At 43.5% G+C, this 27,154-nt stretch overlaps 9 protein-coding genes and 2 long non-coding RNA genes across 17 annotated transcripts; 4 read left to right on the top strand and 7 right to left on the bottom strand.

The window, feature by feature from the left end:
• Positions 1-641: 641 nt before the first annotated feature.
• Positions 642-3,707, bottom strand: cass (apoptosis inhibitor cassowary). Of its 3 annotated transcripts, none has more exons than XR_011445674.1 (8): positions 3,504-3,707; positions 3,233-3,394; positions 2,495-3,028; positions 2,225-2,425; positions 1,964-2,166; positions 1,716-1,902; positions 1,346-1,648; positions 642-1,288 (listed from the first exon to the last, which is right to left on the bottom strand). XR_011445674.1 is itself a non-coding variant. In XM_017181939.3 (8 exons), the coding sequence occupies exons 1-7, from the start codon at positions 3,570-3,572 to the stop codon at positions 1,409-1,411; spliced, it is 1,596 nt and encodes a 531-aa protein (XP_017037428.1). In that variant the 5' UTR covers positions 3,573-3,707; the 3' UTR covers positions 642-1,344. The 3 variants fall into 3 exon arrangements, 2 of the variants coding, with proteins under 2 accessions (XP_017037428.1, XP_017037427.1); XM_017181939.3 differs by having other exon boundaries at positions 642-1,344; positions 1,409-1,648; XM_017181938.3 differs by having other exon boundaries at positions 642-1,648.
• Positions 3,708-3,999: 292 nt separating this feature from the next.
• On the bottom strand, positions 4,000-6,707 carry fws (four way stop). Its single transcript, XM_017181940.3, has 3 exons — positions 5,977-6,707; positions 4,842-5,912; positions 4,000-4,782 (listed from the first exon to the last, which is right to left on the bottom strand). Exons 1-3 carry the CDS (start codon positions 6,577-6,579, stop codon positions 4,204-4,206), a joined length of 2,253 nt encoding a protein of 750 aa, XP_017037429.1. The 5' UTR covers positions 6,580-6,707; the 3' UTR covers positions 4,000-4,203.
• A 195-nt stretch (positions 6,708-6,902) lies between these two features.
• Lamtor3 (Late endosomal/lysosomal adaptor, MAPK and MTOR activator 3) lies at positions 6,903-7,525 on the top strand. Its single transcript, XM_017181933.2, has 2 exons — positions 6,903-7,059; positions 7,124-7,525. Exons 1-2 carry the CDS (start codon positions 7,016-7,018, stop codon positions 7,452-7,454), a joined length of 375 nt encoding a protein of 124 aa, XP_017037422.1. The 5' UTR covers positions 6,903-7,015; the 3' UTR covers positions 7,455-7,525.
• A 231-nt stretch (positions 7,526-7,756) lies between these two features.
• On the bottom strand, positions 7,757-9,851 carry GCS2beta (glucosidase 2 subunit beta). The gene is made up of 2 exons (XM_017181930.3): positions 8,713-9,851; positions 7,757-8,649 (listed from the first exon to the last, which is right to left on the bottom strand). The coding sequence occupies exons 1-2, from the start codon at positions 9,725-9,727 to the stop codon at positions 8,003-8,005; spliced, it is 1,662 nt and encodes a 553-aa protein (XP_017037419.1). The 5' UTR covers positions 9,728-9,851; the 3' UTR covers positions 7,757-8,002.
• A 161-nt stretch (positions 9,852-10,012) lies between these two features.
• On the top strand, positions 10,013-11,232 carry LOC108085361 (mitochondrial inner membrane protease ATP23 homolog). 3 transcript variants are annotated; one of them, XM_070289108.1, is made up of 3 exons: positions 10,013-10,786; positions 10,850-11,028; positions 11,078-11,232. In XM_070289108.1, the coding sequence occupies exons 1-3, from the start codon at positions 10,136-10,138 to the stop codon at positions 11,187-11,189; spliced, it is 942 nt and encodes a 313-aa protein (XP_070145209.1). In that variant the 5' UTR covers positions 10,013-10,135; the 3' UTR covers positions 11,190-11,232. The 3 variants fall into 3 exon arrangements, with proteins under 3 accessions (XP_070145209.1, XP_070145210.1, XP_017037420.1); XM_070289109.1 differs by having other exon boundaries at positions 10,015-10,786; positions 11,114-11,232; XM_017181931.3 differs by having other exon boundaries at positions 10,019-10,786; positions 10,850-11,100.
• Positions 11,200-12,293, top strand: LOC108085363 (uncharacterized). Its single transcript, XM_017181934.3, has 4 exons — positions 11,200-11,374; positions 11,465-11,718; positions 11,785-12,134; positions 12,201-12,293. Exons 1-2 carry the CDS (start codon positions 11,206-11,208, stop codon positions 11,509-11,511), a joined length of 216 nt encoding a protein of 71 aa, XP_017037423.1. The 5' UTR covers positions 11,200-11,205; the 3' UTR covers positions 11,512-11,718; positions 11,785-12,134; positions 12,201-12,293.
• qua (villin like protein quail) lies at positions 12,289-23,359 on the bottom strand. Of its 2 annotated transcripts, none has more exons than XM_017181936.3 (6): positions 23,050-23,359; positions 15,126-15,335; positions 14,851-15,053; positions 12,866-14,789; positions 12,611-12,808; positions 12,289-12,545 (listed from the first exon to the last, which is right to left on the bottom strand). In XM_017181936.3, exons 1-6 carry the CDS (start codon positions 23,074-23,076, stop codon positions 12,432-12,434), a joined length of 2,676 nt encoding a protein of 891 aa, XP_017037425.1. In that variant the 5' UTR covers positions 23,077-23,359; the 3' UTR covers positions 12,289-12,431. The 2 variants fall into 2 exon arrangements, with proteins under 2 accessions (XP_017037425.1, XP_017037424.1); XM_017181935.3 differs by lacking the exon at positions 23,050-23,359 and adding an exon at positions 17,631-18,018.
• LOC138927909 (uncharacterized) lies at positions 15,476-16,367 on the bottom strand. Its single transcript, XR_011444361.1, has 3 exons — positions 15,978-16,367; positions 15,588-15,876; positions 15,476-15,525 (listed from the first exon to the last, which is right to left on the bottom strand). It is a non-coding gene; the product is annotated as an uncharacterized lncRNA (long non-coding RNA).
• LOC138929665 (uncharacterized) lies at positions 17,185-17,860 on the top strand. Its single transcript, XR_011445893.1, has 2 exons — positions 17,185-17,302; positions 17,398-17,860. It is a non-coding gene; the product is annotated as an uncharacterized lncRNA (long non-coding RNA).
• Positions 23,360-24,466: 1,107 nt separating the features above from the next.
• LOC108085344 (uncharacterized) lies at positions 24,467-25,388 on the bottom strand. Of its 2 annotated transcripts, none has more exons than XM_017181901.3 (2): positions 24,906-25,388; positions 24,467-24,842 (listed from the first exon to the last, which is right to left on the bottom strand). In XM_017181901.3, exons 1-2 carry the CDS (start codon positions 25,315-25,317, stop codon positions 24,610-24,612), a joined length of 645 nt encoding a protein of 214 aa, XP_017037390.1. In that variant the 5' UTR covers positions 25,318-25,388; the 3' UTR covers positions 24,467-24,609. The 2 variants fall into 2 exon arrangements, with proteins under 2 accessions (XP_017037390.1, XP_017037389.1); XM_017181900.3 differs by having other exon boundaries at positions 24,467-24,845; positions 24,906-25,385.
• Positions 25,389-25,955: 567 nt separating this feature from the next.
• mEFTs (elongation factor Ts, mitochondrial) lies at positions 25,956-27,144 on the bottom strand. The gene is made up of 3 exons (XM_017181889.3): positions 26,968-27,144; positions 26,661-26,909; positions 25,956-26,601 (listed from the first exon to the last, which is right to left on the bottom strand). Exons 1-3 carry the CDS (start codon positions 27,142-27,144, stop codon positions 26,071-26,073), a joined length of 957 nt encoding a protein of 318 aa, XP_017037378.1. The 3' UTR covers positions 25,956-26,070.
• Positions 27,145-27,154: the final 10 nt, after the last annotated feature.

Genomic DNA, 27,154 nt, shown 5'->3' with positions numbered 1-27,154 from the left:
ATATCCTTGAGCCGGCAAAGTTATATAAAACAAGAAAGAAAGCTAACTTTGGCCAGCCAAAGTTTGTATACCCTTGCAGGTAACAATTAAAATATATAATAACTAAGCCAAAAATGCATTAATTTCGATTCGGAAAGCAGTTTTGTGTTAGTTTTTATAAATTTAAAAAAACTGCATACCAAATTTAAAATTTGAAGAAATCAAAATTTTTGGCCATTTTTGCTACTTTTAATGATGTAACCCCTTATCAAATTTCGCAAAAATGGCCAAAAAATCGATTGCTTCCGGACATGTCCAGAAAGATTCCCCTGTTGATGCTGATCAAGAATATATATACTTTATAGGGTCGAAAACGTCTCCTTCACTGCGTTGCAAACTTCTGACTGAAATTATAATACCCTGCAAGGGTATAACAAGATAGGGTATACAAACAATTGCTTGCACATTGCAGGCAAAACGTGGAAAAAAGACCGATAGAAAATAGGGATTAAATTTAAGCTTTATAGACAGTCCTACGTCTATACTATACTTTAAAAATCTGAAATACTCTCAGTTCTTTAGATTTTGAACCCTGTATATAATCCTTTACGCTGAATTAGAAAATTATCTTTTGTTAAATAATTAAGTTCACCAGTCGCAAGTGTTGTTCAATTGTTGCTTTTATTGAATTCAAGAAATGTTTGCGTTTTGTATCGATTATTGCTGATTTGCATGTCTACGTGGTACAATTATAGATTCGATTACAAGTAAAATATAAAAACTAATTAGTGGTTAAAACAAAGAATCGAATATACGTTCCGCAGCTACATTGGCTTCTTGTAGAGAAATGGAAAAATGTATATTTATCCGTTGTCTTTGAGCTTTATTTTATATGATAGTAAATATTGCAAAGGTTTGTCCAACTGGTTATCGTTATAATCTTATATTTATGCATTTGACAGATCGAGAGTGATGAAACGTGATTTAAGTTTAAAACACAGCCAGCGCCCTTTTTGGGAAGGAAGGAGCAGAATGAAAAGCGGGCGTGGCGTAATTTAAAAAATGTTCACGCCAATAATTGTGACAAATAACGTTCTTTGCAAAAAATTAAAAGCAATGTGATAGTGTTTTTATGAGAAAGATGAATTTGCTTTGCTTGTAAAGCGAAAGTACGCTGAAAGTAAACGAAGGGGAGAAAGTTACTAGGAAAACCATTTTTATACTCACCAGGGAGGGTCTTTGGAAACAGAAGAATCGCATATTTCCCTTCGGTTGTTTACTCGCTAGCATCAGCGCAGTTGCGTATATTCTGGACGTAGAGTAGGGACTCTTAATCTCTGGTTGTTTTTTGTTTTTCTTTACGGACTAGGACAAACAATTCATGTGAAGTACTCGTACTGCTGCTGCTTTTCTCTTCTCAATTCTTTACTTAGTATTTGTTGAAACGGCGATTCCTGTATCCCCCGCCGCCACCGCCGCGCTGTCTCGCGCGATTGTTGTTTCCATAGTTCTGGTTGACTTTATTGGAGTATTTACCAGATGGCGGCGAGTAGAACTTTTGTTCGTTGGATGGCCGTGCCTTTTTCTCCTGATCCTGCTCCTTCTCCTTACCATTGGCGGCGGCTTTGTCCCCAAAAGTTATGGGTGCGTGGCGCTTGCCCAGCTTCGTCTGCAAATTTTATATAAAAAGGAAACATATAGAACAAGTTTAAAGTTATTTCAAAGCAGAAGCATACCGCTTTTGGCACTATCCAGGAGAGGACAATATCATGTTTAAAGATGGGCGGCGAGTGGAACAAATCGCGTATCAACACGTTAATATTTGATGTGGTCTTCAGTGCTGTCTGCTTTAATTGGTTCTCCTCCGTCTTTAGCTCCTCCGCCGACTTGCCCTTTAGAGCCTCCTCCAGCTTCTTAATATATCTGCAAGGCGATTTTAGGTAAATAAATAATGCTTCTAGTCTCTCAAACCCTATGGACCTACCCCTGTGTTCCCCTAGCTAGATATTGTAACCTAGCCCGAAAGTCTTTAAGCTTCTCGGCGTCCTCGACGAAACTTAAACTAGTTGGATGGTTCTTGCCCAGCGTGTGCAGGGCGTACAGTAAACACTCGGCGTGCGAGAACTGAAACGAGGGTGGTGCATCACCCAAATCCTCATCGCTCAGCTTCGGCAAGGGCATGTACTCCTAGAAAAACGCATTCATTATTATTCAGATAAGCCAGAAGAAACCAAAGATAACTCACAAGTAATACATTGTAGACGGCGTTGATGCGCTCGCTGGCATTCTCCAGCTTGTCCGTGTTGGTTATAATCTCAGCAAACACCTTCAGTAGTCGCAGTTGTATTTGATCTTGCGACACTGCAGTTGCTATCATGTTCCAGGTCTTGATGGGCAGCAGTTTATCGCAAACGTGGGCCACGAAGGCCGTCGACTTTATAGTTTTCTATTAAAAATAGCCACAGATTAGATTTTTCAGAGGATGAAAATTCGCAAAAAATTAAGGAATACTTACAGAAAAGTAAGGAGCTGCTGCCGTGGCACATTGAATAAATCTCTCCACAACCTCATCGTCTACGGCAATAATGTCCGTGTCCGTATTATTTAGTTCTGCCTGTTCGGTGGCCAGCTTAACAAGTTCCGCGTGCCCGGTGATGGTATTGCCCAGCTTTGTGGCTCCCAGAATAGTCATGCACAGATGGAACTCATCGGCGGTGACATCCTGTAGCGCCTTTTTGATCTCCTCCACAATGAAATCCTCGATATCCTTGGTAATAACTGTGGGGCCCATGGTGAGCAGCTTGGTGGCAATGAACTTGAAGCAACGCTCCCTAGTGGTCTCATCGCCGGTGGTGATCTGTTGGAACACTCCGGTCACCGAGCTCTTGGGGTCTAGCTTGATAATGCTCAGCAGCGAGTTGTTGACCTGCTGCAGCTCACTGGGATCGTCCAGGATGAGCAGCTGGGCTAGAGTGTCACCCACTCGGGTGGTGGCCTCGGCATTTCCTTGACATAATTTTGGCAGATCCTTGATGGCCTGGCGACGAATCTAAAATGAGATAAGAGTAACATCAATCATTAATACTTCCCCATCTTTCATATTCATATTAAAATATTCTGTTGCATGGAAACGGGATACACAAACCGCGTACACCAGTTACCCTCATACGTAATACTTAATAGCCAAAAAACCATGACATTTTCGGCCACCTGCATAGGTAAAAAATAGGTCTACTAGACCAACGCCACCCACCTGTGTGTCGTCATCTTCGCATAAATCAAACTGTGCATCGATGGCTGTGTCAGCCAGATCCGGAAAGTGCTTAAAGAAGTTTCCAATAAACTGCGACGCCAGACGCTTCTCCTTCGACGAGCCCTTCACGGCCTTAAGTATCTCCTTGTATTCCTCCACATGCTGTAAAAACGATACATACATACAAATATTAACTAAACATTACTCCCACACATATTCTCTCCCGGCACGTTTCGGCGGGGTACCGTTTTCATCCGCAATGGCGGCTTACCTCGGATATTTTATCGCCAGCCTCGGACAGAACCTCGTAGCATTTGTACAGTCGCTCAATGTTGTCCATCGTCTTAGCAAACAGTTAAAATATTTAAATAGTCAAAGCGTTCTGTTTGCAATTACTTATAAACCTTTTCTTTAGTTAAAGCGAATTGACGGCGTTTTTTACGTAGGCAGCAAACAAAATGGTGATCGAAAGTGTGACCAGATCTGTAAGTTTTAAAAACGCCACGGTTTTCCTATCCCGGGTAGAGCTGTAAAAACATCGATACTGCGGCCTTCGATGTTTTCAGGGTTACACAAACGATACTATCGCCTGATTTTACTAAATAATTTAACCATTATAAATATAAATATTATAAATCATGTATATTATGGATCATTATCAACAGCTACGTCAGTAGAAAAAAATATATTTCTAAAATAATAAGAAAAAATTTAATATAATTTAATTTAATTTAAAAAACAAAATAAGACGAAATTTAAAACATTGCTTAAAACTGTAGCATTTCCAGTAATTTTTCTTTTTTTTATTGAATATGTATTTTTATAATCAACAATCTTGTGTATATTCTTATTAACTTTTTATTATAATAAACTGCGATTTTAATTTATTTAACTGTAAATGCAGCATATTAAATAAATTTATTTTTACTAAATTAAAATATTCATATATAAGAATACATGGGAATAACTCTTTATGGGATAGCCTTTAAGGCCTGTTCAAAATATTCCACCATCATGGGATAGATCTCGTCATACTGCTGGATATTCTTGCGCCTGGCATTGTCCCGATACCGCTGCAGTGCACCTGAGATCAGCTCCAGCTTTTCCCGTTCCGCCGTGTGGCCATCCAGCCATTCGATCAATCGCTCATTCGACCAGTTGGCGGTAGTATGCGGCGACTGGAGATCTGCTCCAGCATGTCCGAAAAGCAGCAGCAACACGATATAACTAGGCACCAGGGAGTCCTCTCCGATTGTCTGCTTCACCAGCTCCTGCGGCGTTTGAACAATCAGCAGTGACATGGCTCTTAGCAGACGCGAGGGCTTCCCAAGCTCCGCGAGATTAAGACAAAGGGCTTTCAGAGCCTGCTCCATGTGCTGGCAATCCTGTTTCAGGCGCTGCCTGCCCGCTCCGCTCAATGGACGCAGGATGCACATGTTGTGCAGGAAGAGCTCAATGCAACGCTTGGCCAGCTCGTGGCCACATTTGGTGGTCATCTGCTTGTCGTCAAATAGGGCAATGTGATGCGACCAGGAACGGTTGATGAATTCCTGGGGTATTTAATGAAGGGTTATCAATTGTGCAAATTTCTCAAGGAGATCAAACCCACCTGCAACTCCTTCATGTACATCGAGGGACCCGTGGTGGACAACCTATCCGTGTTGAGTCCTGGTTCACGGTGCATACTCAATATGATAATGCTTATTGTCGTAATTATCGACTCCATGATCTGCTGCAGAATGGTGCCGATCAGCAGATCCGCCTGCTCCAGCGATCGAGAAATGTTATCCCTAGCTGTTCCGGGTGTCTTCTCGAACTGAACTTGGAGATCGCCCAGCATGCGACGCACAGAATCCTTGTAGTAATACAGGACATTGGCCAACTGTGTGTTCTGCTGCTGCTGTAGGTTAGGCAGATCCACAACCTGCTTTGAATCAGCTCCCAGCTTGATTTGTGCCTCCAGCTTGGTGCACAGTTCCTTGCCACAAGCTATGAAAACATTCGCAATGGAATTCGTGAGACGGGAATCGATTAACGCAGCGCTAAGTTCAGTGGAAGCCACGCGTATAAAGTTGTCCACAGTCTCGTTGCCAGGTAGATCCACTCCGGCCAAACAGGCCTTCAGGTTAGCAGCACACTTGCTGACGTAACCCACTTCTAAGGGGGCAAACAGCTCATTGTCGAACTGGAATTCACCATTCAGACGCTGCTCCAAACCACGGGCAGAAGTTAGCAGTTTGGAGAGACCTTCCTGAAGGGTCTGGGTGACGTGCTGTGGGCACTCGTCGAAGGACTTGCGCAGCAGCTGCTGGACCTGCTGCCAAAATCGCTGTGGAATGCACTGATCCGAGGACTCTGAGGTATAACCAAACTGGTTGATCTGCTCCAGGGCTGTCTTCAGCAGCTTGATCTGCGTGCAGGTCTCGTACAGCTCGTCGTAGAGCAGCCAGTGCAGTGACTTCCAGAACTTGGCCCGAAAGTTCTGCGTGGTGGTCAGCTGTGGAGTTTTGCCCGGTCCCCTCGAGGCAGCCGGCTTGTTCACATTGTGCGTGGGTGACTTGTTCAACACCGAGATGTCGTTGCCGGCAAAGCACTCCTTGAGCGACTGCTCCATGTCCGCAATGAAGGTGGCGAGCAGGTTTTGCAGAGATTTCTCCAGTGTGTTGAAGTTCATAAAGATCTATGCTCCGGGTTAGAGATTAACAATTAACAATGAAAGCTTTGAAAACTATCTTTTAGCTAACCTTTAAGGCATTAACAACTTGATTTTGATTTCGTTCCTGGAGGCCAGTGACCAACTGCATCTGTGTGAGGTTCCTTATCTTCTGTCCCGAGCTGATCACATAAGCTCTTTCCTGCTGGATAAACTCGATGTCCTTCAGGTCCTTGTCCTCGATCAGTTGGCCCAGCTCAAAGTGCAGCTCTGCTTGTCGCAGCACATCCTTGGTGCCCTTTAGTTTGGCTGTAAGGGTCAGCAGTGTTCCGGCCGAGCGCAGAAGATGGCTTACGTCATGGAGGCGTCCCAGAACCTGTGTTTGGTTTTCCACCTGCTGGTACTGGGTATCCACCTGGCTCTTCAGCCGTTGCCCGGTTTCCCTCACCCGCTGCACGTCCTCCGCCAGAGTATTCAAGGCTGCATCGAATCTTCCCGCATGCGTGGCCTGCTGCAACAGAGCTCCATGCTTGTCCCGCACCTGCTGGTGCAGTTCCTCCTTGGTGTTCTGCAGTTGCTTGGACAGCTCTTGGATCTGCTGTCCAATTGTTAGGTGCGACATTGCAGCGGTGTAGTCGTCATCATCTAAAGCTGTCGTTTTTGGACTTGTCACAGTGGGATCTCCGGTTACCATGGTGGAGAATGATTTGATATATTTAAATTTACAAATAAATACTAAATTAAGTTCGTAATGCTGTTATTTTCTGTTAAATAAGTACAAACTAGATGTTTTCCACGCAACCAAAAGCGGCAGCTGAGAACCGATAAACTTGCATGGGCGTACTTAAAAGGGGTTTTAAATTGTTTGTTAATAATGGTATTGTATTTTAATGTTGTAATAATTGTAAAAATTATAAATAATAGCACAGATAAATTGAAAATGTAATTTAATTAAATTAAAAAGAATTTCCTCGAAACCGCCACCAACTACGCCCATGCCAGGTGCATAGTTATCGATAGTCCTAATCAGCTGTTGCTCAGTTTGTTTTTGTGTAAATATAGTGAATGCGGAGAAGAGCCTTAATTTTATTGTTACAAGTCCATTAATCACCATACTTCCCGCATTTTCCATGTCGGACGACATCAAGAAGTATTTCAATGGCCTGCTGCAGAAGTAAGCACAGCACAGCGTTGAGTTATTCGCGGTAAATAAGCTTTTTTCACCATTTCCATTCTAGGGTCAGCGGCCTGTACGTGATTCAGATAACGGATCGCGACGGAGTGCCACTCCTACGGGTCAGTCAGGAGAAAAACATTGACTTTGCACTGATGCCCTCCTTTATACCCACATTCACCACAGCCTGCGATCAGGCGAGCAAGCTGGGACTGGGCAGAAACAAGACTATCATCTCCATGTACTCCAACTACCAGGTGGTGCAGATGAACAAGCTGCCGCTGATTCTCACCTTTGTGGGGGCGGAGAACTGCAATACCGGTCACATTCTCGCCCTGGAGCATCAAGTGGATGGGTATCTGGAGGACATTAAGTTGGCAGTCACCGAAGCATAGAGTTAACCTATTATATATATATACTTATTTTTAAAACGTACTAAATGTTTACACTTTATTGAACACGAAAAGGGTTTGTTATTGTTTTTTGGGAACGTGTCGTTTTTAATACATTACAGGCTGTCTTGCAAAGGATTCGATTTGTGATTGTTTCTTTTTTAAATGCAGATTCTGAATAAATTTTTCGGTGCCTGACACTAATAGTTTAATAGATCTTGGTTGTTAAACCTTCTGGAAAATATAACTAGTCATAATTTTCCAATATAATTGTTAAACTGTGTTTCTTTATAGTTTTTAAAAAATACTAGGTGTGTTTACACTTTATTCAAAATGAAACTTGATTTACTTTTTACTTAAATGCATAGTTTTCAATTAATTTGCTACAATTTTTGATGGTTTTCCTTCCTGCTTCAGCTTGGGAATGATGTCGACAAAACTAGTGTTCTTTTTTCGTTTACAACTAAAATACAATCCCCAAATCTCTAAAACTCGTATGCTAAGCACATATGTACTTTTGACGTTCTATTGGTCTGTGCTGGTTGATATTTTCAGAGTTCGTCGTGCAGGCTGTCCGTTTCAGCCTGGAAAGCTTCACTATCGCAGGCGGCGGGAGTCTCGAATTCAAAGTAATATTCGCAACGGTTTGGCTCACTGACGGCCGTGATCTTGGGCTCCAGAGCACACTTGATGTTGATAATGGCTGAACGCTGAGGACCATTCCAACAGGCCGCCCCGTTGGCGTACTTTTGCTGGGAATACTTCTTCGGCTTGCCGATCCACTGATCCCAGCGACCCAGGGTGGTTTCGGGACCACCGTTTTTGGATTTCTGCGAGGTGCGATCGAAGGGGCAGAGAGTGTATACATACTCCCTATCCTCGAAGGTGTAGCACTGGCCATCGAGCACCGCCCACTCTTGACTGAGGCCATAGTCCTTGCCCTCCTGCTCATCAATCTCCTTGATCTCCTGATCGATCTCACGAATGCTACGCTCTACTTCCTCAAGGGCATTCCGCGCTTCGTTGGCTTGCTGGACCAGACGCTGAGTCTCGGGGTCATAGGCTGGTGGCGCGGCATCTTCTATATCGGCAGAAGCTTCACCAACACCCACATCGGGTTCTTCTTCGTCTTCATATTGATCCTCTTCGCCTTCCTCGTCAGCATCGATGTCCTCACCACCTGCCAGCTCAGCTTGCTCTGGAGAAGCAGGGAAAAATGATCGAATGTCTGGTATGGTTTGATAATAAAATCGCTATTTACCTTCGCTTATTATTGGTGGCGTGGGCTGGGCTTCTTCGGTGGTCGCTTCCGCCTGCTGGCCTTCAACTTCTGAAGCCACCACCTCTGGCTGCGGTGGCTGGAAAAGACCCTCGGCTAGCATTTTTAAAGGCTTAATCCGGGGCCAGGCGAGCGTAATGAACGCGTCTAGATCAACGCGATCACGCTCGTCTAGGAAATACTTGGCCTCCTCAACGGTGACTACGCCGTTGCGATCGCTGTCCAGATTCATGTCCACCATCAGTTCAGTGACCTCGACGAAGCCATCCTTGTTGGTGTCGTACCGAACGAAGCTGAGCGAGGCCTCCTGGCGCATCTGCTGCGGTTCCTGCTCAGCTTGAGCAGTCTCCGCATCTAATTCACGCTGCTGCTCTTTGTAGATTTCCACAGCCTCCGACTCCAGAGCCTCGGCGTTTTGCTTGAGCTGCTGCTTTTCGGTGTGCAGAAGTTCTTGTTCTTTACGCCGCTGGTTTAGCTCCTGACGGCGTGCCTCTCGCTCTTCGCGCATCTGCTTGCCCTTAGTGATCATCTCCTGGCGCCGCTCGGCTCCTCGTTTGTGGAGCTCAGCCTCGTTCCTGCGCTGAACGGCAGCAGCGGCCCCGAGTTCATGACACGTGTTGGTGCACCCAACCACCAGTGACTCATCGCTGCCATCGCAGCAGTCACAGATGCCGTCCTGCACTTGCGAACTGGGTATGTCCACCGACTGATGCCCCTTGTTCAAACAATGGAACTTGCCCTGCGGACAGGCGGCTGTGCCTGGTTCATCGCTGCCATCCGCACAGTCACAGAAGTCGTCGTTGACCTGTGCGAAGGGTATGCTCCGGCTCCCGTCCAAGCAGGTCCAACTGTTGTCCGCCCGCGGCTGGTAAAGCGCAGCCTTGGCCAGAGAAACGCCGAGGGGACGTGGAGCCTGGGTGGCAGAACTTTCGTTCGGGATCAACAGGGCCACAACAAGTGGTATGAGCACCATTCGACCGCCTTCCAAGCTCTTCATTTTGGCGCTGGTTTTGGCTAATCCTAGTTAATACCCTAATTTAGGTCGCCTGTGTTGTACTGTAAATCTTACGTGGAATTTGCTATGGTTTTTACGAGTCGTAAATGCCGGTGGAGCTCTAGAGATGGCAGTGGTGTTATCGGTGGCTATCGATTTCACCCAGGGGCAGGAATATTTTTTAATATATGTAAATAAATAATATTTAATTAAAATGCTAATGTTACAAATCTGTTTTAGAATAATATAAGAATAAATAAACCATTTTATTTCATTTTCGTGCACAGGTGGTTAATTCCAACGAGACCCTGCGGACGCCACTGCCCGTTCTGCGACGTGGCAACTCTGCCGGCAATCAGCTGCCGGTTTGTTATTCAACCAAATTTGAGGCACAAAAGTACCCACAAGATAATGGAATTTCTGACTAAAGTTTGGGCCAAGGAGGCAACGAACGCAGCCGATGTAGAAGCCCCACCCGCCGCGGCACAGAATAAAACCAATTCACCAGCTTCCGATGCTTCTGCCAGTCAAGAAACAACGGAATCCTCCGATGGAACCAGCCCGAAGGATTGGGGCTATGACCTGTACCCGGAGCGGAAGGGAGAGACCTTCAAGCCAAAATGGACCAAGGTACTCTTTGGAATGGAGGGTCAGGAGAACATCGATCGCTTCAAGTGCGAGCAGAATGTTTATTGGTGTGTCAAAAATGGACCACTGGTGAAACTAATGATGGGAGCCTTGAAGAGCTCCGGCTGCCCCATTGATTTGCGCCGCCACATCTCCTGCGAAGTGTGCGATCCCACGGTCACGGGCGGCTACGATCCCAAGCTCAACCAGATCGTGGTGTGCCAAAATATGGCCAAGAACAAGAGCATGGTTCACGGAGTGCTCACCCACGAGATGATCCACATGTTTGATTATTGCAACAATGATATGGACTTCCGGAATGTAGACCATCTGGCCTGCACGGAGATCAGGGCGGCGAATCTGGCGCATTGCTCATTCCTAAGTGCCATGTTCCAGGGGGATGCCTCACCTTTTAATGTCAAGCAGGCGCATCAGGTGGGTGAAATGGAAATGCTCTTATATATTTTTTTAAAAATAGCTTTATTACCTTTAATCCAGAACTGTGTGAAAACCAAGGCCCTGGCCTCTGTTCTGGCTGTGAGAAATATAAGCAAAGAAGATGCCATTGCTGCGGTGGAGAGGGTTTTTCCAAAGTGCTATGCAGATCTGGAGCCAATTGGCAGGAGGATTCGGCGCAACTCCACGGACCAACAGAAGGCCTACATGGAGGGACCCATGTATGGTTATGATGTTTATTAATTTGTTATAAATGTGAATTCGTTTTAGGAAAACAACAAAGTTGAATAAAACTATCTTTTTAAGCTTTGGAACATTTTCGATGTCATGGTGGCAGACAGATTTACTACATTTAAAGCCCAAATCGGTTGATATTAATTAAATTGCTAACATTAACCATGGAAATATACCAAGTTCAAAAGGTACATTTATTTTTGTATATAAATACAACCTTTTTATCGCATGGAATGTTAGTAAAAGTTTGTAAAGCAAAAGAACCAAAGGCCATGGAGGACTGCGAAATAATTGGAATGATATTCGAAATCATTGGTGACATGCTGTTCGGCAGTAAGTTGGAGGATATAGGAGAAGTCGAGCTGGATAAGTAATAAAGAAAACCCAATTTAATGACATAGAGTATTATTGTTGCCTTTACAGCTGACAGCTCCTCTGATTATGATGATGATTACGACTCTAGCACCTAGGTGGCACAAAATAATATTCAACCATTCCATTATAATATCCACAATTAAGTTAAATTCCGCTTTTGACCTTCAAAATGAAAGCTATAAATGAAAAAAAAAAAACTCTTGGCAACTAATACAAGTCAAATCGAAGCTACACCATGGACTGCTGTGAGCTGCCGGAAATATTTTGGAGTTTCCTCAATGACCTCTTCTTCTCGGACATAAGTAATAGGTTAATTAATTTGGTAAAATCTTTCCAGACCTAAACTATATATTTTCTTCATTACAAAGCTGATGAGGAGTACTTTGGTGACTACTACGACAGCTAACATAAATAATAAGCCGGCAAGCGTGATGTAACGAAAAGCAAATAAACTTGATATGAACATTTACCTTTAAAAGCTTTTCAATAGGCAATCATATATATTTTGACCCAAATCATGCCATCGTTTTTGATTCGAATTAAGCCCGAATTGGTCGAGCGTTTTGTCATGGCTCATTAAAGGGGTCTGGGTCAAAAGCAATCCCGAGCCGAAAATGCCATTGTATTTAGTTACAAAACGTTGAGCACAGCGGATCGAAAATGTTTTGGGATCTACTCGGTGGAATTTTCGAGTTTATTTTCGGGCTCTTGTTTCCCAGTGAGTTTTTCTTCATATTTTTGTATAATATTTACCTTTAATATGTTCATTTTCATTATCGACCAGGTTCGGACAGTGGCGATGAACCAGATTCAGAGGAGGTGGAAACTACCTAATGGCTCAATAGATTTTCATTATTATTTTGCATACAAAATTCATGTTTCTGCTTTATTACGTCTACGTAAAGTGTGTATATTTAACATAAATTGCTTCAACTGCTAACTGCTGCTTCATTGTGTTCATTATAAGTAGGCATTATTTACAGTGCGCCATCATCGCCAGACGCATCTCAACAAGTTAAAACAGTTTAAACTGCTTTTTCAACTCCATTTTCTTCCATTTGGGCAGCTCGTCAAATTCGTAAAATGACATTTTAAAAACCGACACAAAATCATCATGGGTGAGATGAACCTGAGTACAGAATAAATTCATTTTAGAAAAAGTATTGGTATTTTTAGTTATTAAATCATGCTCACCTCCCTCTTCAGAGGATTTATTTCTGGGGGCAACATGTCCATCTCCTGGGTGAGCACCATCAGGGGATACTTTTTGTGACCATCGAAATCCTTCTGTCTGTTGTTCAAGAGCAAGGCAGATCCATTATTTGTGAGGCTACATATGATGGGAACTGCAGTGCCCAGATCCTTTCGCATTGCCTCGTATGACAAGAAATTCTAAAATGAAATTGAACATAAATTATAAGGTAAAAACAACAGAATTAATCCTTTTACCTTGCCGTAATCGTTTTGCCAGGACTCAAAGAATCCCTTGAAGACATTTGGCTCCTGAAACTGCCTGACCACCGCCAAGGCTGTGGCCGACCTGCGTCCAAATGGGGCATTCTGCACATAGCTTTGGGCGATGGCTGTGTAACGCTCCTGATTCGGAGCCTGCGATCCCAGCCAGACGTAGGTGAGAGTGCCCGTGTCTAGGATATAGGTGCAGTCGGCACTGAGGTCCTGCTGCTCAAAGCCGAGTATCTCCTCGTACCTCAGCGCACTCTGCTGCCACCAGACCAAAAATAATTGGACCGGCGGCCTCGGTTTACTTGGAACACTGGTGTTCAAATAGCAATTGTTGCTGAGGGTTGGAGATATATTGCCACTGTTGGAGGAACTGCCGTTGCACATGCTCCCGGCACCGCTGCTACTGCTGCTAGTGCTGCTGGAACAAGAGTTTCCATTGCCGTTGATCACCAGCGTTTGGTTGAAGTACATGGCCACCGATTGCCAGAACTCTTTGCTCTCCTTGCCCTCGAGGACCAGTGAACTCTCCCCCAGCATGGCGCCCACCGACTTGGCCATCTCTCGGGCATCTCCCGTGCTACTTTGGCCGCACCACACCCACACATGGCTGGTCTTGATCACATAGCAGTCCTTGGAACTGATCGAAGACAAGGGGGTCTCCTCCACCGCCTTGGAGTTGTAGCTAGCATCGCCATAGACCTTCAGCAGAAAAGTCTCCGTCAAGACAGTTCCCTTTGGGCTTCCGTTGCCGAGCACCTCGCCGCGTTGTCCCCGCATGATGATCAGTTTGCCCTCGAAGATCTGCAGGAAATGCGGTGGCTCATCAAACTCGTACAGCTGCACGAACATCCCGGGTTCCTTAAGCGCCTCGAAGCTGGCTCTGGCGAACTTGTCTGCTCTGGCAATTGACTCTGATGAGGCCTCCGATCCGTTCCACTGGTAAATGATGGATTTAATGCCCACCGATGCCAAGTCAGCGGGTATAACAGTGGCACACTGCACACTGTACTTGACTACGTAGCTGGCGTTGGTGGTGAAAACCACCGTCTTGGAGGCTGGTAGCTCCTGCACCTGATCCCCAAGGATGCGAAACAGCACTCGCTCTCCCCTGCCATCGTCCACGAGTTGGGTGTCCGCTGCCATTTTCGGACGCTCACAGAGAGAGTGGGCATCCAGCTTTCCCAGCTTCGTGGACACAGGCTTATGGCTGCGTGTATTCTCCTGCCACACGTTCAGCCAGTTAGCGAAAAGCCGCTTGAACTCCACCGGCTCATGACCCTCCAGAACGCGCACCACCAGAGTGTTATCCGGGTATTTCTTCTTTTTGACAAAGGCCCTGCCATTTCCCATGGCAGAAAGTGCATCTGCTTGCGGGGCCTGAGCACCCACCCACAGCCAAACGCTTTGGCCGTAGTTATCCAGCAAATACACGCCATGGGCATCGCTTAGATCATCCTTGGCCGGCAAGCCGACGTCCAGTTGATCCAGGTGCAGTCGCCCGCGCTGATTGCACTTGTAAATCCGAAACTTGTTGCTATTGTAGTCGGTGTATTCGCTGACCAACTGGCTGGCCTGACACACCACTCGCTTCTTAAGCGGCAGCAGGGAGTTCCACAGATCTTTGTTCTCCTGGGACATGGCCTGTTCGTAGCCATCGTCTACTATGGTTATGGGAGATCCGTTCGAATGCTTTTGGACCCACGATAGGGCACTTCTTCGCTCGATACCCGAGCTGGAGCGACCGATCCACACGAAGATCAGACTATCCGTTTGCAGAACCATTATGTAATCCGAGTTGAAGTGCGACCAATCAATGGTGGCATGCTCAATGGATCGCAGCCATTTGCGGGAGTGCAGCTGAAAGAGGCGTGGCCGCGGAGAGGCGGCTACCAGAGATCCCGACCGAATGCTATGAGGTGAAAAATAATATAGAGTATTATTTGGTTAAGAAAATTCATTCAAAAACTCACTCGTAACCCTTTTTGAAGTAGGAAAGGAATCTGGCACTCTCGTGACTCTGCGTCTCCCGATAAATGGAGGCCACGTTCCCCAGATAAGAGTCCAGCTCCTGGATTTTGTGCACCACATTGGAGCGGTTCTGTTCGCTGACATTTCCGCCGAGCCAGTAGTGGATATATCGCTCCAGCGTCACATTCGGCTTCTGTTCGCGTGTCTATAAACATGTAGGAGGAGTTTCGAATATCCATTAAAAAATGTAGTTAACCATGTTAATAAAGCTACGTACGATGGTCTCGTGGCTGGCATAATGACCGGCCAAACTAGCTGCGTAAACGATGTAGGCGCAATTATCATAGAAGGTTCCATACTGAGTTCGGGTCACAGCCTCCAGTCGATCCTCATCGATTTTCCACAGCGCAAAAGTTATAGCATTTTTTGCGACTTTTCGGAATGTAGCGTCTACTTTTAAATCCGGAATGGTGTTGGGACGGACCTCCTGATATGAGTTAATAAAATAAAGATATATGTATGTGTTAATAAGGAAACGTTACTTTCAGTTTCATATTTTTATTGGCTAAGTTTTAAGTTTTAAAACCAAATGAAAACCAGCACTTTATTTGCCAACTTCTCCAATTTCCCAGCTGGAGATTTAAGAGTTCGGCGCAGAGGCACGTAGAGCAATGCAACTGGAGTCAATCGAATAAATCAGGTTTTGGTTTTTATTAAATGAAATTTCATCTGCAATTACCATTCTGTGCTCGTGTTTTCACCGCAAGGTGACAATGCCCGTTGCTGGCGCTTCGAACAGCATTTACCACGACATTAAACACCTTTCAAATGGCCGAAGAGCCAATTGCTGATGACATGAGACAGTTTCCAAAGATCCCCAAGGCCCCCAGTATAAAAAAGAAAGAAAAATTCAATTTTTCCGAAACCAGTCCGGAAAAGTGCTCTGCATCCCAGTGATAGTGAAATCCAAAGCTCCAACGAGGCGGGCGTGAACCACATCTAGTCTCTGTAACCACAGCCAGTTTTTGCTGTCGAACACATTGAGTTTTTATTTATTTATGGAACGCGCAGCAAGGTGGAAAGTGGCTGCTGGCTAACGGCTGCACTATCCAAATGCTTACTTACTTACATATGCATCTTCTTCACTATCTTGGCTAACGGTTTGGGGTCATTAGGCTGCCGCCCGGCTAATTAAGGCTTTGACTCTCTGGCATTTCATTGGGAGCTTGTGATTACACAGCCCCCGACGTGCTCAGTGACCAAAAACAAGTTCACGCTCCGCTTGGTAGTGACTTTTAGTTACTCCCCCGAACGACATTTCATGGAAATTACAATTATAATTGCAGACTCTTTTTATCTCATTGTGTTAGGCTCATAAATAAGCAATGCATAAAATGTGATGTATGAAAACATTTTAATTGTCGCCTGCAAATGGTGAAATAACTTGGATCAGTTAAGCTTGGGCTGGGTTAACCAGGTTTTCCAGCTATCTGGCCTTATGATTGATTGATTGATTGCCGCAGTGTTGACAGCCAAACTACATACATTTGTCATGGTGGCCAATTGGTAAAAAAGAGGAAAATAACAAAAAATATAAAACAAACTGGTAAATTTCCTCCATATAATAATAATATAATAACTATGTTTGAGCGATTGTTTTTAAAATAAACTTTCACAGTCACCAATTAGAGCGAAAGCTGTTCGGTGAAAAGTTCTGAATAGAATGTCAAAAATAAATATAGATTCGCATCTATCTTAAGTGAAGCTTAACGTCGGCTATTGTTGTTTATTTTTACTTTCTTTGGGTAGAGCTATTAGTTTGATGGATGAAGCCTAACGCTTTAATTGTTTTGCCATCGATTTTAAACATTTGGAGCAGCATTGAGTTGATTACAAGAAAAGTAAAAGTAAATTGAAAAAAGCCGCAAAGGAAAGTTTTCAATTTTGAAAATTAGGGGAAGCAGAAGTCTTTTCCATAAAAAACTTTTAATGAGTATTATAATCTCTTTTAATTTTTTGGGAGTTTATAAATATCAATCAAGTTCACTTATCTTATAAATACTTTTACATTTCGAATTAAAATTGCTTTAGTTTTTAAAATAAATTACAACTTAACTGGGAACTGTAAAATTATAAATTCATTTTCCCTTTTTTATTTATAATTTACTTTACTTTGTTATCTATGAACATGAAAACTGATTTACCTCAATCTAATAATAATAATAAGAGCAATAATATTCATAAAAAATTGCAAGATGATGATCATTTTCATGCAAATGTATCTAGCTTTTTCCAATTTTACTACTCTCAAAGAAAAATCTAATCAAACTCCATCATAATAATCAGAAACCAAAATTATTGTAATGTAGAAACAAATAATTGTCAGCTCATAAGTAAAGAGCTTAAAACTGGATAAATAAACTTGTCTAGCCTGAAGATAGGAGAAAGATACAAGTGAGTATGAGAGTTATAATGATTGAGAAACCGGAGATTCGATAGATGTTATTAGAAAAGCTAATATTTGATAACAAATAAGTATACATTTGCAGGCTTTTCCATTACCAGCTCTTAAAGCAATCTAAGGAAAATAAAAAAAAACGAAACCCCATCACATCAGGCGCAAGTCAATGGATTAACAAAAATGAATGTCAGTTTGAAATTAACATCTGCTACAACTGCCCAAAATAAACTTGTCAACGCCGAGGACTTTGAAGAGATAAAGAGACGACTAATAGAGGTCCAGAGACATGGGGTGTATGCATAATGAAAAGCCTGTAATTACCGTTTCTTTTGGTGACAGCGATAGCTCCATGTCGGGCATTGAAGAGGCTTGAAACCGAAGCTCAACCCGCGCCTGCGTCTGTATCGGTCTCTGATCTGTGGCTGCTGGGGCAGCCTTGAACTAGTTTTGATATTTTCAAATTGATGCCGGTAAGAGAGCCACTCAAAGTGAAATCCTTGCCAGTTTTTTTTCCAGCGCGTTTTGAAAAGCGAATGTCACTGCTAAATCACTCTATACACTCATGCACACACACACAATCCGCATCGATTGAGGCAAGTTTCCCAGTCACATGCAAACGATCATGGGGATAATTTGCAAATTTAGAATGGGCGAAATATCCCAAAAGGCTTTGTCGAAATAAGACCGAAATGAAAGTGAAGCCAAAGGCTGGGCTGGCTTCGATTCGGAACGGCCCAGTGTTTCCTCGGTTTCCCGACTCGCCGCGGGTCGACTTTTCCCCGACTGAACTGGATCAGATACGAATACGAGATGGAGGTACCAGCGACAACGCGTCTTTGCCACCAGAAAGCCAACTGCAGACTGGTCGCCTTGCCAAGCGGCGCTCCAAGTTTATGGCCAGGCCAAGAGATCCGAGCCCCAAGTTGCGAGCTGCGGCGAACTCCGAGCTCCGGAGCAAGTGGGAAGCGCCGACTGTGACTCAGATGTGAATGAAAATTATCAGTTAGTTTGTCGGCTCGTCTCTTTCTCTCTCTCCCGGGGAAAAGCAGAAAGCGCAGCGCGTTTTGTTGCGGTTTCTCGGCCTCAGTCTGGAGTCGGTCTAAGCCAACGGAACGAACCTGGCTGCGGGCAAAAGGCCATGAGGAAGTAAGTGCCAGCAATGAAGGGTCTTAGCGAAAACCTTGCCGGGTGTTTTGCTAATTCTATCTATTAGCTCCCAGTGGGTAAACATTTGGATTTTAAGTGGCTTTTTGGGTTCTTTCAGCTGGGTAAATCAGTTAGTACCAAGAAACATAAACTCTTATCAAGTTAATAAAAGTTATTTACTACATTTCAATTATATTATTAACAAGATACAACTTTTGAGTCAACATTTTTAAAAACTTTTAACACATTTTATAAATTGAATTTATCTGACTGTCGTTTTCATCTTTACTTTATGTTGAACATATATGTTGAATATTGTTTGAAACAATACTGATCAACGCTGATCTTGATAACCTCAGAAGCTGTAAAAATAGTGACCTAATTTCCTTTGATCCATAGGCTGAGACTCTAATTTCTGATTAGCCATGCTTTAAACTGGTTCTTAATTTATCTCTAGAAATGATTTCACATTCAGGTATGACATAAATCCTAAACAAATAGCTCGAGATTGAGATTTCATGCACTTGTCAGAGTGTTCAATATCCTACTTGACCAGCGAAGTATCTTTTCCCACTCCGCTCCTCTACTCCAGTCCACTCCACACTTTGCTGCACTGAGACATTCTCCAGAGGCAATCAAGCACAAACAGTGGAACCGACCGAGTGAGAGGAGGAAGACATCGGTGCTGTATATACTCCATCGATTTGCATCTCTCGGGTTTCCTACGGCCTTTGTCAACCGAGCTGACTCGCTCGAGTGGCTTGAGTCGTCACTTTTATGATTTATGATTTATGTTTGGGGACTGGCAGAGGCCAGGCGACCGCCGTTTGCCATAATCATTAACAGCCAACGGTCGCACCACGACTGGGTGTCGCTTCAGGAGTTTGAAAATGGAGTTGGTGGCTCCGATTCCCCCTGGGTAGGTGAGGAAAGTGGTCAAATTATATTCGGGGAATGATTTGGCAGCGATTTGCTGAACAATCCAGCTCCCAGATCGTCTCAATTAAGGCGAAAATGTTTTGTGTATGACTCGGTAATGAGTTAAAATGATTTTCCAGTACGGTGTGTGTGTTCCAAAGCGTGAAAGACACTAATGGGCCTGGCCCAGAGAACCGTGTACACCTCTGGGCCTGCCTATCCGAGCATCTTGGCATCTGCGTATTCACGTATCCGCATCTTGGCAAGACAATGCGATGCCTTTCAAAAAACAGAGCCAACAATCGGACCCGACTCTCTTTATTGTTGGCCATGTTTCATGTTTCCATGTTTTCATGCTTTTTCCCCCCAACTCAAGTCAAAACTCTGACAAGTTCAATCAACCGTTGAGGTTGAGGCGTGAACTGGAGGAAAAGCTTAAAAAAAATGAAGTAAAATAAAAAATAAAAAATGAAAGCAATTGCCAATGTAAATGTAAATGTAAATGTAGATGCGAAATGCAAAGCATTTTCCAACTGAAAATGTGCGACTTTTAGCATGATGAAAAATGCAATTTACGATTTATGATAATTACACACGTCAAGTCAACCCGCAGAAAAGAAAAACGACCGGGCAATTGACTTTTCCTTTTTAACCAAAAGTCGGCAAACAATTGAGGTTCCCGAACCCCAGACACATTAGGACCATTTTGTGTCTGCAACACGCGACATTTACGTAAAGCAAACAACATACAATGCAACATTGACTTGTGGCATTTTCCGCAAAACAGCCAACGGGAAACGGGCCGGCAAATGTACCGCTTTGGACGCCTCTTTTTTTTTATTGTTTCGATTTTCCATCCTCCATTTGCTTCTTCCCTCTGGCAGTGTCTTATGTTCCCCTCCGATCGTCGATCTTTGCTCTTTTCCAGACTTTTCATTAGCCACTGCTGAAGATGGCCAAAGTATGGCAAGTATGCTGCAGCCGCAGCTTCTTCTTGGATCTCCGGGCTGAAAGCAGCCCACATTAATTGCCAACCGATCCAGATTCAGACTGAGTCGTCCAGCTGACTCTACTCAATGGTGTTCTTCGTCATGGGAATGGGCTGCTCTTCTCCTAGTTGGGGCCTAATGGTCGCAGAAGCAGCTTTGGGACTCAAGTCATCATAAATACTGCTTTGTTATGACAAAACCAATCAAACCAGTCAATAAATGTTGTAAAATCTTCGTGTTATCTTAAGTATATTAAATTTTTCTTTGAAAATCAAACAAATTTAAGTGCAGAATTTCGGATGATCAAAGCACATAAAAGTGGAGGATCAATAAAGTATATTTATAACTATATTTGAATAAAATTATATAATAAATGGGGGATAGTTTTTTCAAATCCTTTCAGGTTGTTTGTAGAATCTGTTTTGCTTTCTTGACTAGGGACTACAGCTACATCTTTGCTTACGATTAACGTTTTAAGTTTAAGATTTTATGAACATATTTTTAATTTATTTACTATTCTTATTCTATTTTCTAATATATCCATAGATCAATAGATATTCGTAGTCTTAATTGTCTGAAATTTTTCCAGCCTGACCACTGGACAAAACACGATCGCTTCTTTTACACAGACACTATCTATAACGATAACAGGTGTTTTGGCTGGCAGCGCTTTTGATTTAGCATTAACAAATGGTTAATTAGCTGCAAAAGGCGACCACAAATCTTAATGGTTTCAAAAGGCGTTCGATTTGTGGATTGAAAATCCAATTGGATTTTCCGCAACTTCAATTGATTCGCTGCACATTTTCCAAAGGTGGCTACCGCAGATGCTTTTCCAGTTTTATTTTCTGTGGTTTCTTCTCGATTTTTATTTAGTTTTTTTGCGCTACTCGTAATAACAATTTGGTATTGTGCGCTTCCCACGCCAGAGAGCATAAAACCAAAGCCAAAGTGTGGGTGAAGTGAACACGAAGAGTTCAAAATAATTTCTTCATTGAAATTAGAGGGGGGAAGTCTCCGGAGAGACAACAATTGCGCTGAAGAAGCTGAGCATTTGGGAGCCATAAACAATCGAGGCCTAACGGTCGGTTAACTGTTATTTAACATGTAATTAACCCCGCGTTAAAAACTAAAAACAAACACTGAAAAACTGAACAGCTGAAAATGCAAATGCAAACAAAAAGTTTCAGTTCGGGTTCAGCTGAGCTGAGATAATCTCTGAAAACTCGGACTAGCCCGCAGATGTGGTGCAATAACTTTCTAACGGGGGGGTCATTCGTCTTAATTATCGCACGACTAGGAAAAGCCACAAAACCCAAGTATATTCATTAGGCAGGCCCTTAAAAAAATGCTCGGCCATAATCATATTCCCTCGGCACGGCCCAGCCTCTGAAACGCTGCCTGTCCATTGACCCATTTGCATTTGGCCAGGTCTAAGAGATCCGACAAAATTAGTGGGGGAAAAGCCATAAAAGCATAAAGAAAGCTAAGGCTGGGACGGGTTGGTCCAAGAGTTGCGTAGAAATTGTTCCCACCTTTATGGTTTGTTTGGCTTTGTTTTCAGTTCCCCGGGGTTCGTGTTTACGCACAGTTCTCCCAGCTGGTCTGGTTTCTAACACTTAATCACCGGAAGCCATCTTAGGGCATCTCCAGAAGCCCCGGCTTGATTACGAAAATCTCTTTCGAGTCTCCAGCTGAGCTCCGATTTAGATGAATCCATTTTCGTTGTGCATTTCATTAGTTTCGGATTCAAATTGGTTTACCATTTCCCGTATTATGTTTTCCCTGTTGTGTTGTGAGTTGGCCAATTAGACACGTCTCTTGTCTGCCGCTTATCTTCCACAGATATGGTAAATTGGAGCTGGCTGGGATGGATCGAGTCACCATTATGTTCGATTGAAGCAAACGGCAACTGCTATCTTTTGGGTGCTCTGATTCTTTTGTTTGTCATAGTCATTGTTCTTCTTCGGAAGCTGGAGATACTTTAGTTAATTGTTTGGGTAGCTGGAAGGTTGGGAAAATTGATTTCTCTTCCAGACAAAAGATGACGTACATAAATTATATCATTATTTGAAATGATAGGGTTATTACTATGTTTTGATGATTTATAATTTTCTTTAATAAACAGATTTTGGGGTCGGTGAACCCGATTCCGAGGATCATTCTGCATTTGACCCCCAGTGTCTATGGTAAAACGGATTTTGAAATACATAGATAAATATTAAATATTAAAGACCTTAAAAACCTAAATATGTTTTGGCTCAGTTTAGGAAATAGGATTCAGCTAGTTATAACATCGTAGAATATCTTACATATATAAATCCTTATTATATAATGAATTTAATTTCATCATATTTTATATAATTTATGACAAGTATTTCAAAGTCGATAAGAAATATTTCCTCCAACAAATGTATGCTATGTTATGGAAGTTTGCACACAGATTTAATAACCCACAATTGGTGTTATTTACAATTATTTTATTTCCACAACAGATAGAAAATGATTTAATTAATTAAAATTCCCCAATTATCTATCGATTAAGAAACTTCTTGGTCAATAGTTGAAATTATTTATGCGCAATAAGTTTCCAAAGGCAGTTACCGCATAAACGCTTAATTAAGTAAATTAACTACTTCGCGCGATAAGACGTGTAGAAACATTAAATTTCTTTAGTTTGCACTCACCTGCTTAATAAAATTAAACGGTGGCATTTTGTGGTCCGATTTGCGGCGGCTGCAATGCAAATTTCTTTATGTATTTCTATTTGCGCAGATCTAATTGCAGCTGCAATTGTTGTTGCGCCGGCGCCTTGCAAGTTGCAACTCCGAATTAAACAATTTAATTAACTTTTTCGCACCCGACTCGACTTATTTGTTGTGTTTTTATTGCTGTCACCTTTTGGCATGCGTTTTTTCCGATTTGCTTTGGCCGTTTACCGTTATGGCAAAGAGAGCGACAGAAAAGTGATAACGCGTTTGGAGTTTTTGGTTTTTTCGCAAGTCGTTTGTTTTGTTGTTGCGAAAAATTCGACTGCAACGGAAATGAGAAGGAAAAACACTTGGCGCACTTTCGAAACAAATTAACCCGAATTAACGCCAAGCGGAAGCCCGAAAGGCCAAAAGCGAATAGCCACAACGTACTGCTTCTCGGGATATACAAATACGATCTGTCGGTGTTAACTTAACCCGTGAAAAGTCGGCTTACGACTGAAACTTTATAAACTGAAAACTTCAATTGAAGCGCGGCGCCTCGATCGCCGGCACAGCAAACACATACAATACACATACAAACTCTGCCGACGTCGGCTTGAGTGAATGTGACCCTTTCAAGTTCCACTCTGACCATGACCTGGCTTTTTCAGGGTATATTAGACTAGTGGACAGTGAAAAGCGATTGTTTGCTGCTAGTTAACAATTACCAGGCGTTTGCACAGTGGCTATTAACAAAAAGTTGAGTAATTGGGGAGCATTAGCCGGGAATGCCGCCTGTGGAAAGTATGTGACGGTTTGTGGAAGCTATGTGAAACGACGGTTGTCGTGCAACATGCATGGGAAAAACTTAAAATGCAATAAAATGGTTTAAACAGCTAACAAAAATTTAATCTTTACAGGATTCCTGAATTTCAAGTGAACACTAATTGGAACGTGGACAACATTTCGTTTATAGTGGAATACATTACAAATTTGTATTGTGGAAGGCATGTGATAAACAGTATTAAATGTATATAATATTAAAAATTGTTTAAGTAAAGGTAAATATTTCTATGTCATTGAATTATCCCATTTTAAACCATGAAAAAAAGTAAATAAATTGAATGCCATTATAACAAAATGTGTGGATAATATGTGACGACATGTGGAAGATATGTATCCACATATGTACAAATGGATGGTATGTAAACCGGCACTCAAAACATAAAATGTCACTCTCCAGGGTGTCCCTTGGTGCGAATCCAAATTTCCCCTTTAAGATGGCCAAGCTTCGCGCTCTGCTGGTCACTAGTGTCAAAATGCCGACAAATACACTGCAGGCACTGACAAAGCCATAGTTGTAACCGTTCCAAACCCATCCCACCTCCATCGCGGTTATAGTTATACAAACTTTTCATGTGAGCAGGGTTCCTAGAACTCTCCGCTTGCTTTTGTAGTTCTCGCTTTTTATTATTATGGCACACACATTCCCGCTGCTCTCGCATAAGTGTCGTTAACAATGCAGAGATGGATAAGTCACAGCTCTCAGTGACGTCACTCGCTGGTGGAGCTGCCTTGGGACTGATTTTCCTCGGTCTGAGGCTTCTGATCGCTCTCCAGGAGTAAAAGGCATTCCCTTACAATCACCCTGGCTTTGGCGATGTCCCGCAGCAGGCAATCCTTGCGGGATCGTACTCCCATCGTTGTAGGCGCCAAATGGGGCTGAATTTCGGCCAGGACAGTCAATAGATCGGAGTACTTATCCTCTATATTGGCATTTTCATCGACTGCTGGAGAAGGTGTACAAGGAAGTTAAAAAAGGAGGGGTTTTTTTTAACCAAAAATAGTACCTAAAGCCGTGGGTAATATTCCGAAAAGGCAGCCATTAAATGCAGCTCCTCCGCCAGTGTTTGTTCCATTGGCCAGGATCATCCGTTGGAGCTGAGCCTGCATGTATTTGGTGTACTCTAGTTTGGCCAGCACCTCCTTGTACTCGCTGGCATATGCCAAGGCAGCTGCGCTTTGCTGGGTCCTGTGGCGCGTAGTCATCATTTGATTAACGGGTAAGTTGGTGGAAGCATTTCCTCCGGGGATTCTGGTAATCTCTACTCGCGGCTCCTGCGATTTGTCCGATATTTTGGCTTCCTGCTCGATGGTGGTTTGCTGGAGCTGCTCATCATTCTGCTTAGAGCAACTGGGCACGGCGGTCACGGTTAAGTCGCTGTACTTTGACCGGAAGGATTCTATATCAACGTAGTCCATTTTCGGGCAAGTGAAATTCACACAATGAAATAATTTGAAGCAATGACGTGACACTGACAATTAGGTCTTGTGTTTGCATAGCCTACGTTGGTTATTTGTTATTTGAAATAACTAATTAAACGTTAAATTTGAAAAAATCTTGATTTAGTAAAATATTTGAATGCTGAGTTATGAGAGTTAAAGGAACCCTTAAGTGACCATCCAGGATATAAAAAGATCTTAGCCTAAACGGTTTATTAGGAAATAAACTTTTTTAAAGAATGGAGTGACATACACGTGACTGGGAGCTCACTGAACCGGAAGAAATGCTGAGAGATAGAGAGAGGAGTGCGTTCTTCTGGTACTCTTTTTTGCCTTTTGCCCCCACAAGAATCTTTATTTCTTTCTTTCTTTTTGGGGTATCGCATGACGTGCGGGTAATTACCAGCTGCAGAACAAAACACGTTCATAAACAGTTCATTCTGTTGGCCATTCCCCCAGACCACCCCTGACCCCCGCCGGAAGCCGCTCAAGCGTGCTTCCCATTCTGTGCGCAGGCCCATGCAGCGAATAGCAGGCAGCATTTCCCTTTGGCGCACCAGTCACCCCAATTTTTCGCCATGACTCATGGAGTGTTCAAATAACAAGTCGCTCCGATCGTCAATTTAGTTGTACTTATTTCACATGCAAATTTTGACCAGAACTCGGGCTTAACAATCTTCGGCTCTTGCGTTTAACAATTTAGGGGGCTACAGGTCTGCATTTAGGGGCTAGTTAATTGCTACTCTGGTGCTGCGAACGGATGATCTCTTCCAGGTTGCGTTCCGTCTGTTCGCCACATTCGAAGCGATGGTAGTCAATGACCTCGGTGGAGTGCTCCTGCAACACTTCGCCTACCGTCTTGTCCGCATCCAGCAGATACTCCTGGTGGATTAGGCACGTCTCCTCATCCTTGTTCGCCGCTGGCTGGTCCTTGTCGTACTCGCCAATCTTCTTTGGCTTCAAGCCCACAATTTGCTGGCAGATGCTCTTGTTGAACTCATAGTCAATCAGCTTGTGCTCCGACCGATAGGCCACGATCGCTCCGTACTTGCCCACCTGGGTGATGTCCTCGATGGTGCCCACATTGGTGGGTGCGGGATGGGTATAGCCCACCAATTTTAGATCATTGTTGACCTTGAAGCACAGTGCCCGGCGAATAGTGGCGTTCTCGCCAAGGGCTCCGATCAGCAGGGCCAGGTGGTCGCCCAAAGTGCGGCCCTCTTCAGTGGGCAGATTCTTCAGAGCATCCGTATCAAAGCCGAGCTGGAAAGGGATATGTTATGTTGCCTTATATCTTACACAATGTATGTATATCTCCTCACCTTCCACAGATCCCCATCAAACTCTGTCAAATCGGTGTAATACAAGCAAACGCGGGCAACATGATCCACAAACCGCTTGAAGGTGTCGTTTCTGGCCACGAAATCGGTCTCACAGTTAAGCTCTACCATGGAACCACGATTGCCGCGAATTAAGACACCAATAAGACCCTGGGCAGTCGCCCGATCCGCCACCTTTGTGGCCTTGCTCCAGCCAAGGGATTGAGCCTGCTCATGTAGCCATTTCTCAGCCTGCAAGGATATCGTGAATTAGAGTGGAGGTGATGAAAAGTAATTTGCTGTTACGCACCAAGCTGACATCGTTGCCGTGCAGTTCCAATGCCTTCTTGCAGTGGGCGAAGGTGTAGCCGGTCTTCTTGCGCAATGCCGCCAGTGCACTCTTCTCCAGACCAGCTCCGCCGGTGGCTCCTGCGTAGAGCTGTCGGCTAGTGTGCATAGCACGCATGCAGAACCTTTGCAGCAACATTTTTTTTTGT

The sequence above is a fragment of the Drosophila kikkawai genome, chromosome 2L (assembly GCF_030179895.1).
Source record: "Drosophila kikkawai strain 14028-0561.14 chromosome 2L, DkikHiC1v2, whole genome shotgun sequence".
NCBI classification, from domain to species: domain Eukaryota; kingdom Metazoa; phylum Arthropoda; class Insecta; order Diptera; family Drosophilidae; genus Drosophila; species Drosophila kikkawai.
This window is presented reverse-complemented; position numbering and strand designations above follow the sequence as displayed.

Excerpts from the sequence above, each read along its gene's own strand:
- LOC108085361 (XM_070289108.1), top strand. The coding sequence starts at position 10,136 with ATGGAATTTCTGACTAAAGTTTGGGCCAAGGAGGCAACGAACGCAGCC. Across the intron at positions 10,787-10,849 it reads ATGTCAAGCAGGCGCATCAG|AACTGTGTGAAAACCAAGGC; the intron begins GTGGGTGAAATG and ends CCTTTAATCCAG. Across the intron at positions 11,029-11,077 it reads GCCTACATGGAGGGACCCAT|GAAAACAACAAAGTTGAATA; the intron begins GTATGGTTATGA and ends AATTCGTTTTAG.
- mEFTs (XM_017181889.3), bottom strand. The coding sequence starts at position 27,144 with ATGTTGCTGCAAAGGTTCTGCATGCGTGCTATGCACACTAGCCGACAG. Across the intron at positions 26,910-26,967 it reads ACGGCAACGATGTCAGCTTG|GCTGAGAAATGGCTACATGA; the intron begins GTGCGTAACAGC and ends ATATCCTTGCAG. Across the intron at positions 26,602-26,660 it reads TTGATGGGGATCTGTGGAAG|CTCGGCTTTGATACGGATGC; the intron begins GTGAGGAGATAT and ends ATCCCTTTCCAG.
- LOC108085363 (XM_017181934.3), top strand. The coding sequence starts at position 11,206 with ATGGAAATATACCAAGTTCAAAAGGTACATTTATTTTTGTATATAAAT. Across the intron at positions 11,375-11,464 it reads TGGTGACATGCTGTTCGGCA|CTGACAGCTCCTCTGATTAT; the intron begins GTAAGTTGGAGG and ends TTGCCTTTACAG.
- qua (XM_017181935.3), bottom strand. The coding sequence starts at position 17,669 with ATGCCCGACATGGAGCTATCGCTGTCACCAAAAGAAACG. Across the intron at positions 15,054-15,125 it reads ATGCCAGCCACGAGACCATC|ACACGCGAACAGAAGCCGAA; the intron begins GTACGTAGCTTT and ends ACATGTTTATAG. Across the intron at positions 12,809-12,865 it reads GGCAAAACGATTACGGCAAG|AATTTCTTGTCATACGAGGC; the intron begins GTAAAAGGATTA and ends ATTTCATTTTAG.
- fws (XM_017181940.3), bottom strand. The coding sequence starts at position 6,579 with ATGGTAACCGGAGATCCCACTGTGACAAGTCCAAAAACGACAGCTTTA. Across the intron at positions 5,913-5,976 it reads AAGTTGTTAATGCCTTAAAG|ATCTTTATGAACTTCAACAC; the intron begins GTTAGCTAAAAG and ends CCCGGAGCATAG. Across the intron at positions 4,783-4,841 it reads TGTACATGAAGGAGTTGCAG|GAATTCATCAACCGTTCCTG; the intron begins GTGGGTTTGATC and ends TAAATACCCCAG.
- cass (XM_017181938.3), bottom strand. The coding sequence starts at position 3,572 with ATGGACAACATTGAGCGACTGTACAAATGCTACGAGGTTCTGTCCGAG. Across the intron at positions 3,395-3,503 it reads CTGGCGATAAAATATCCGAG|CATGTGGAGGAATACAAGGA; the intron begins GTAAGCCGCCAT and ends TCGTTTTTACAG. Across the intron at positions 3,029-3,232 it reads GCGAAGATGACGACACACAG|ATTCGTCGCCAGGCCATCAA; the intron begins GTGGGTGGCGTT and ends ATCTCATTTTAG.
- LOC108085344 (XM_017181900.3), bottom strand. The coding sequence starts at position 25,317 with ATGGACTACGTTGATATAGAATCCTTCCGGTCAAAGTACAGCGACTTA. Across the intron at positions 24,846-24,905 it reads AATATTACCCACGGCTTTAG|CAGTCGATGAAAATGCCAAT; the intron begins GTACTATTTTTG and ends CACCTTCTCCAG.
- Lamtor3 (XM_017181933.2), top strand. The coding sequence starts at position 7,016 with ATGTCGGACGACATCAAGAAGTATTTCAATGGCCTGCTGCAGAA. Across the intron at positions 7,060-7,123 it reads TTCAATGGCCTGCTGCAGAA|GGTCAGCGGCCTGTACGTGA; the intron begins GTAAGCACAGCA and ends TTTCCATTCTAG.
- GCS2beta (XM_017181930.3), bottom strand. The coding sequence starts at position 9,727 with ATGAAGAGCTTGGAAGGCGGTCGAATGGTGCTCATACCACTTGTTGTG. Across the intron at positions 8,650-8,712 it reads GCCACCAATAATAAGCGAAG|AGCAAGCTGAGCTGGCAGGT; the intron begins GTAAATAGCGAT and ends CTGCTTCTCCAG.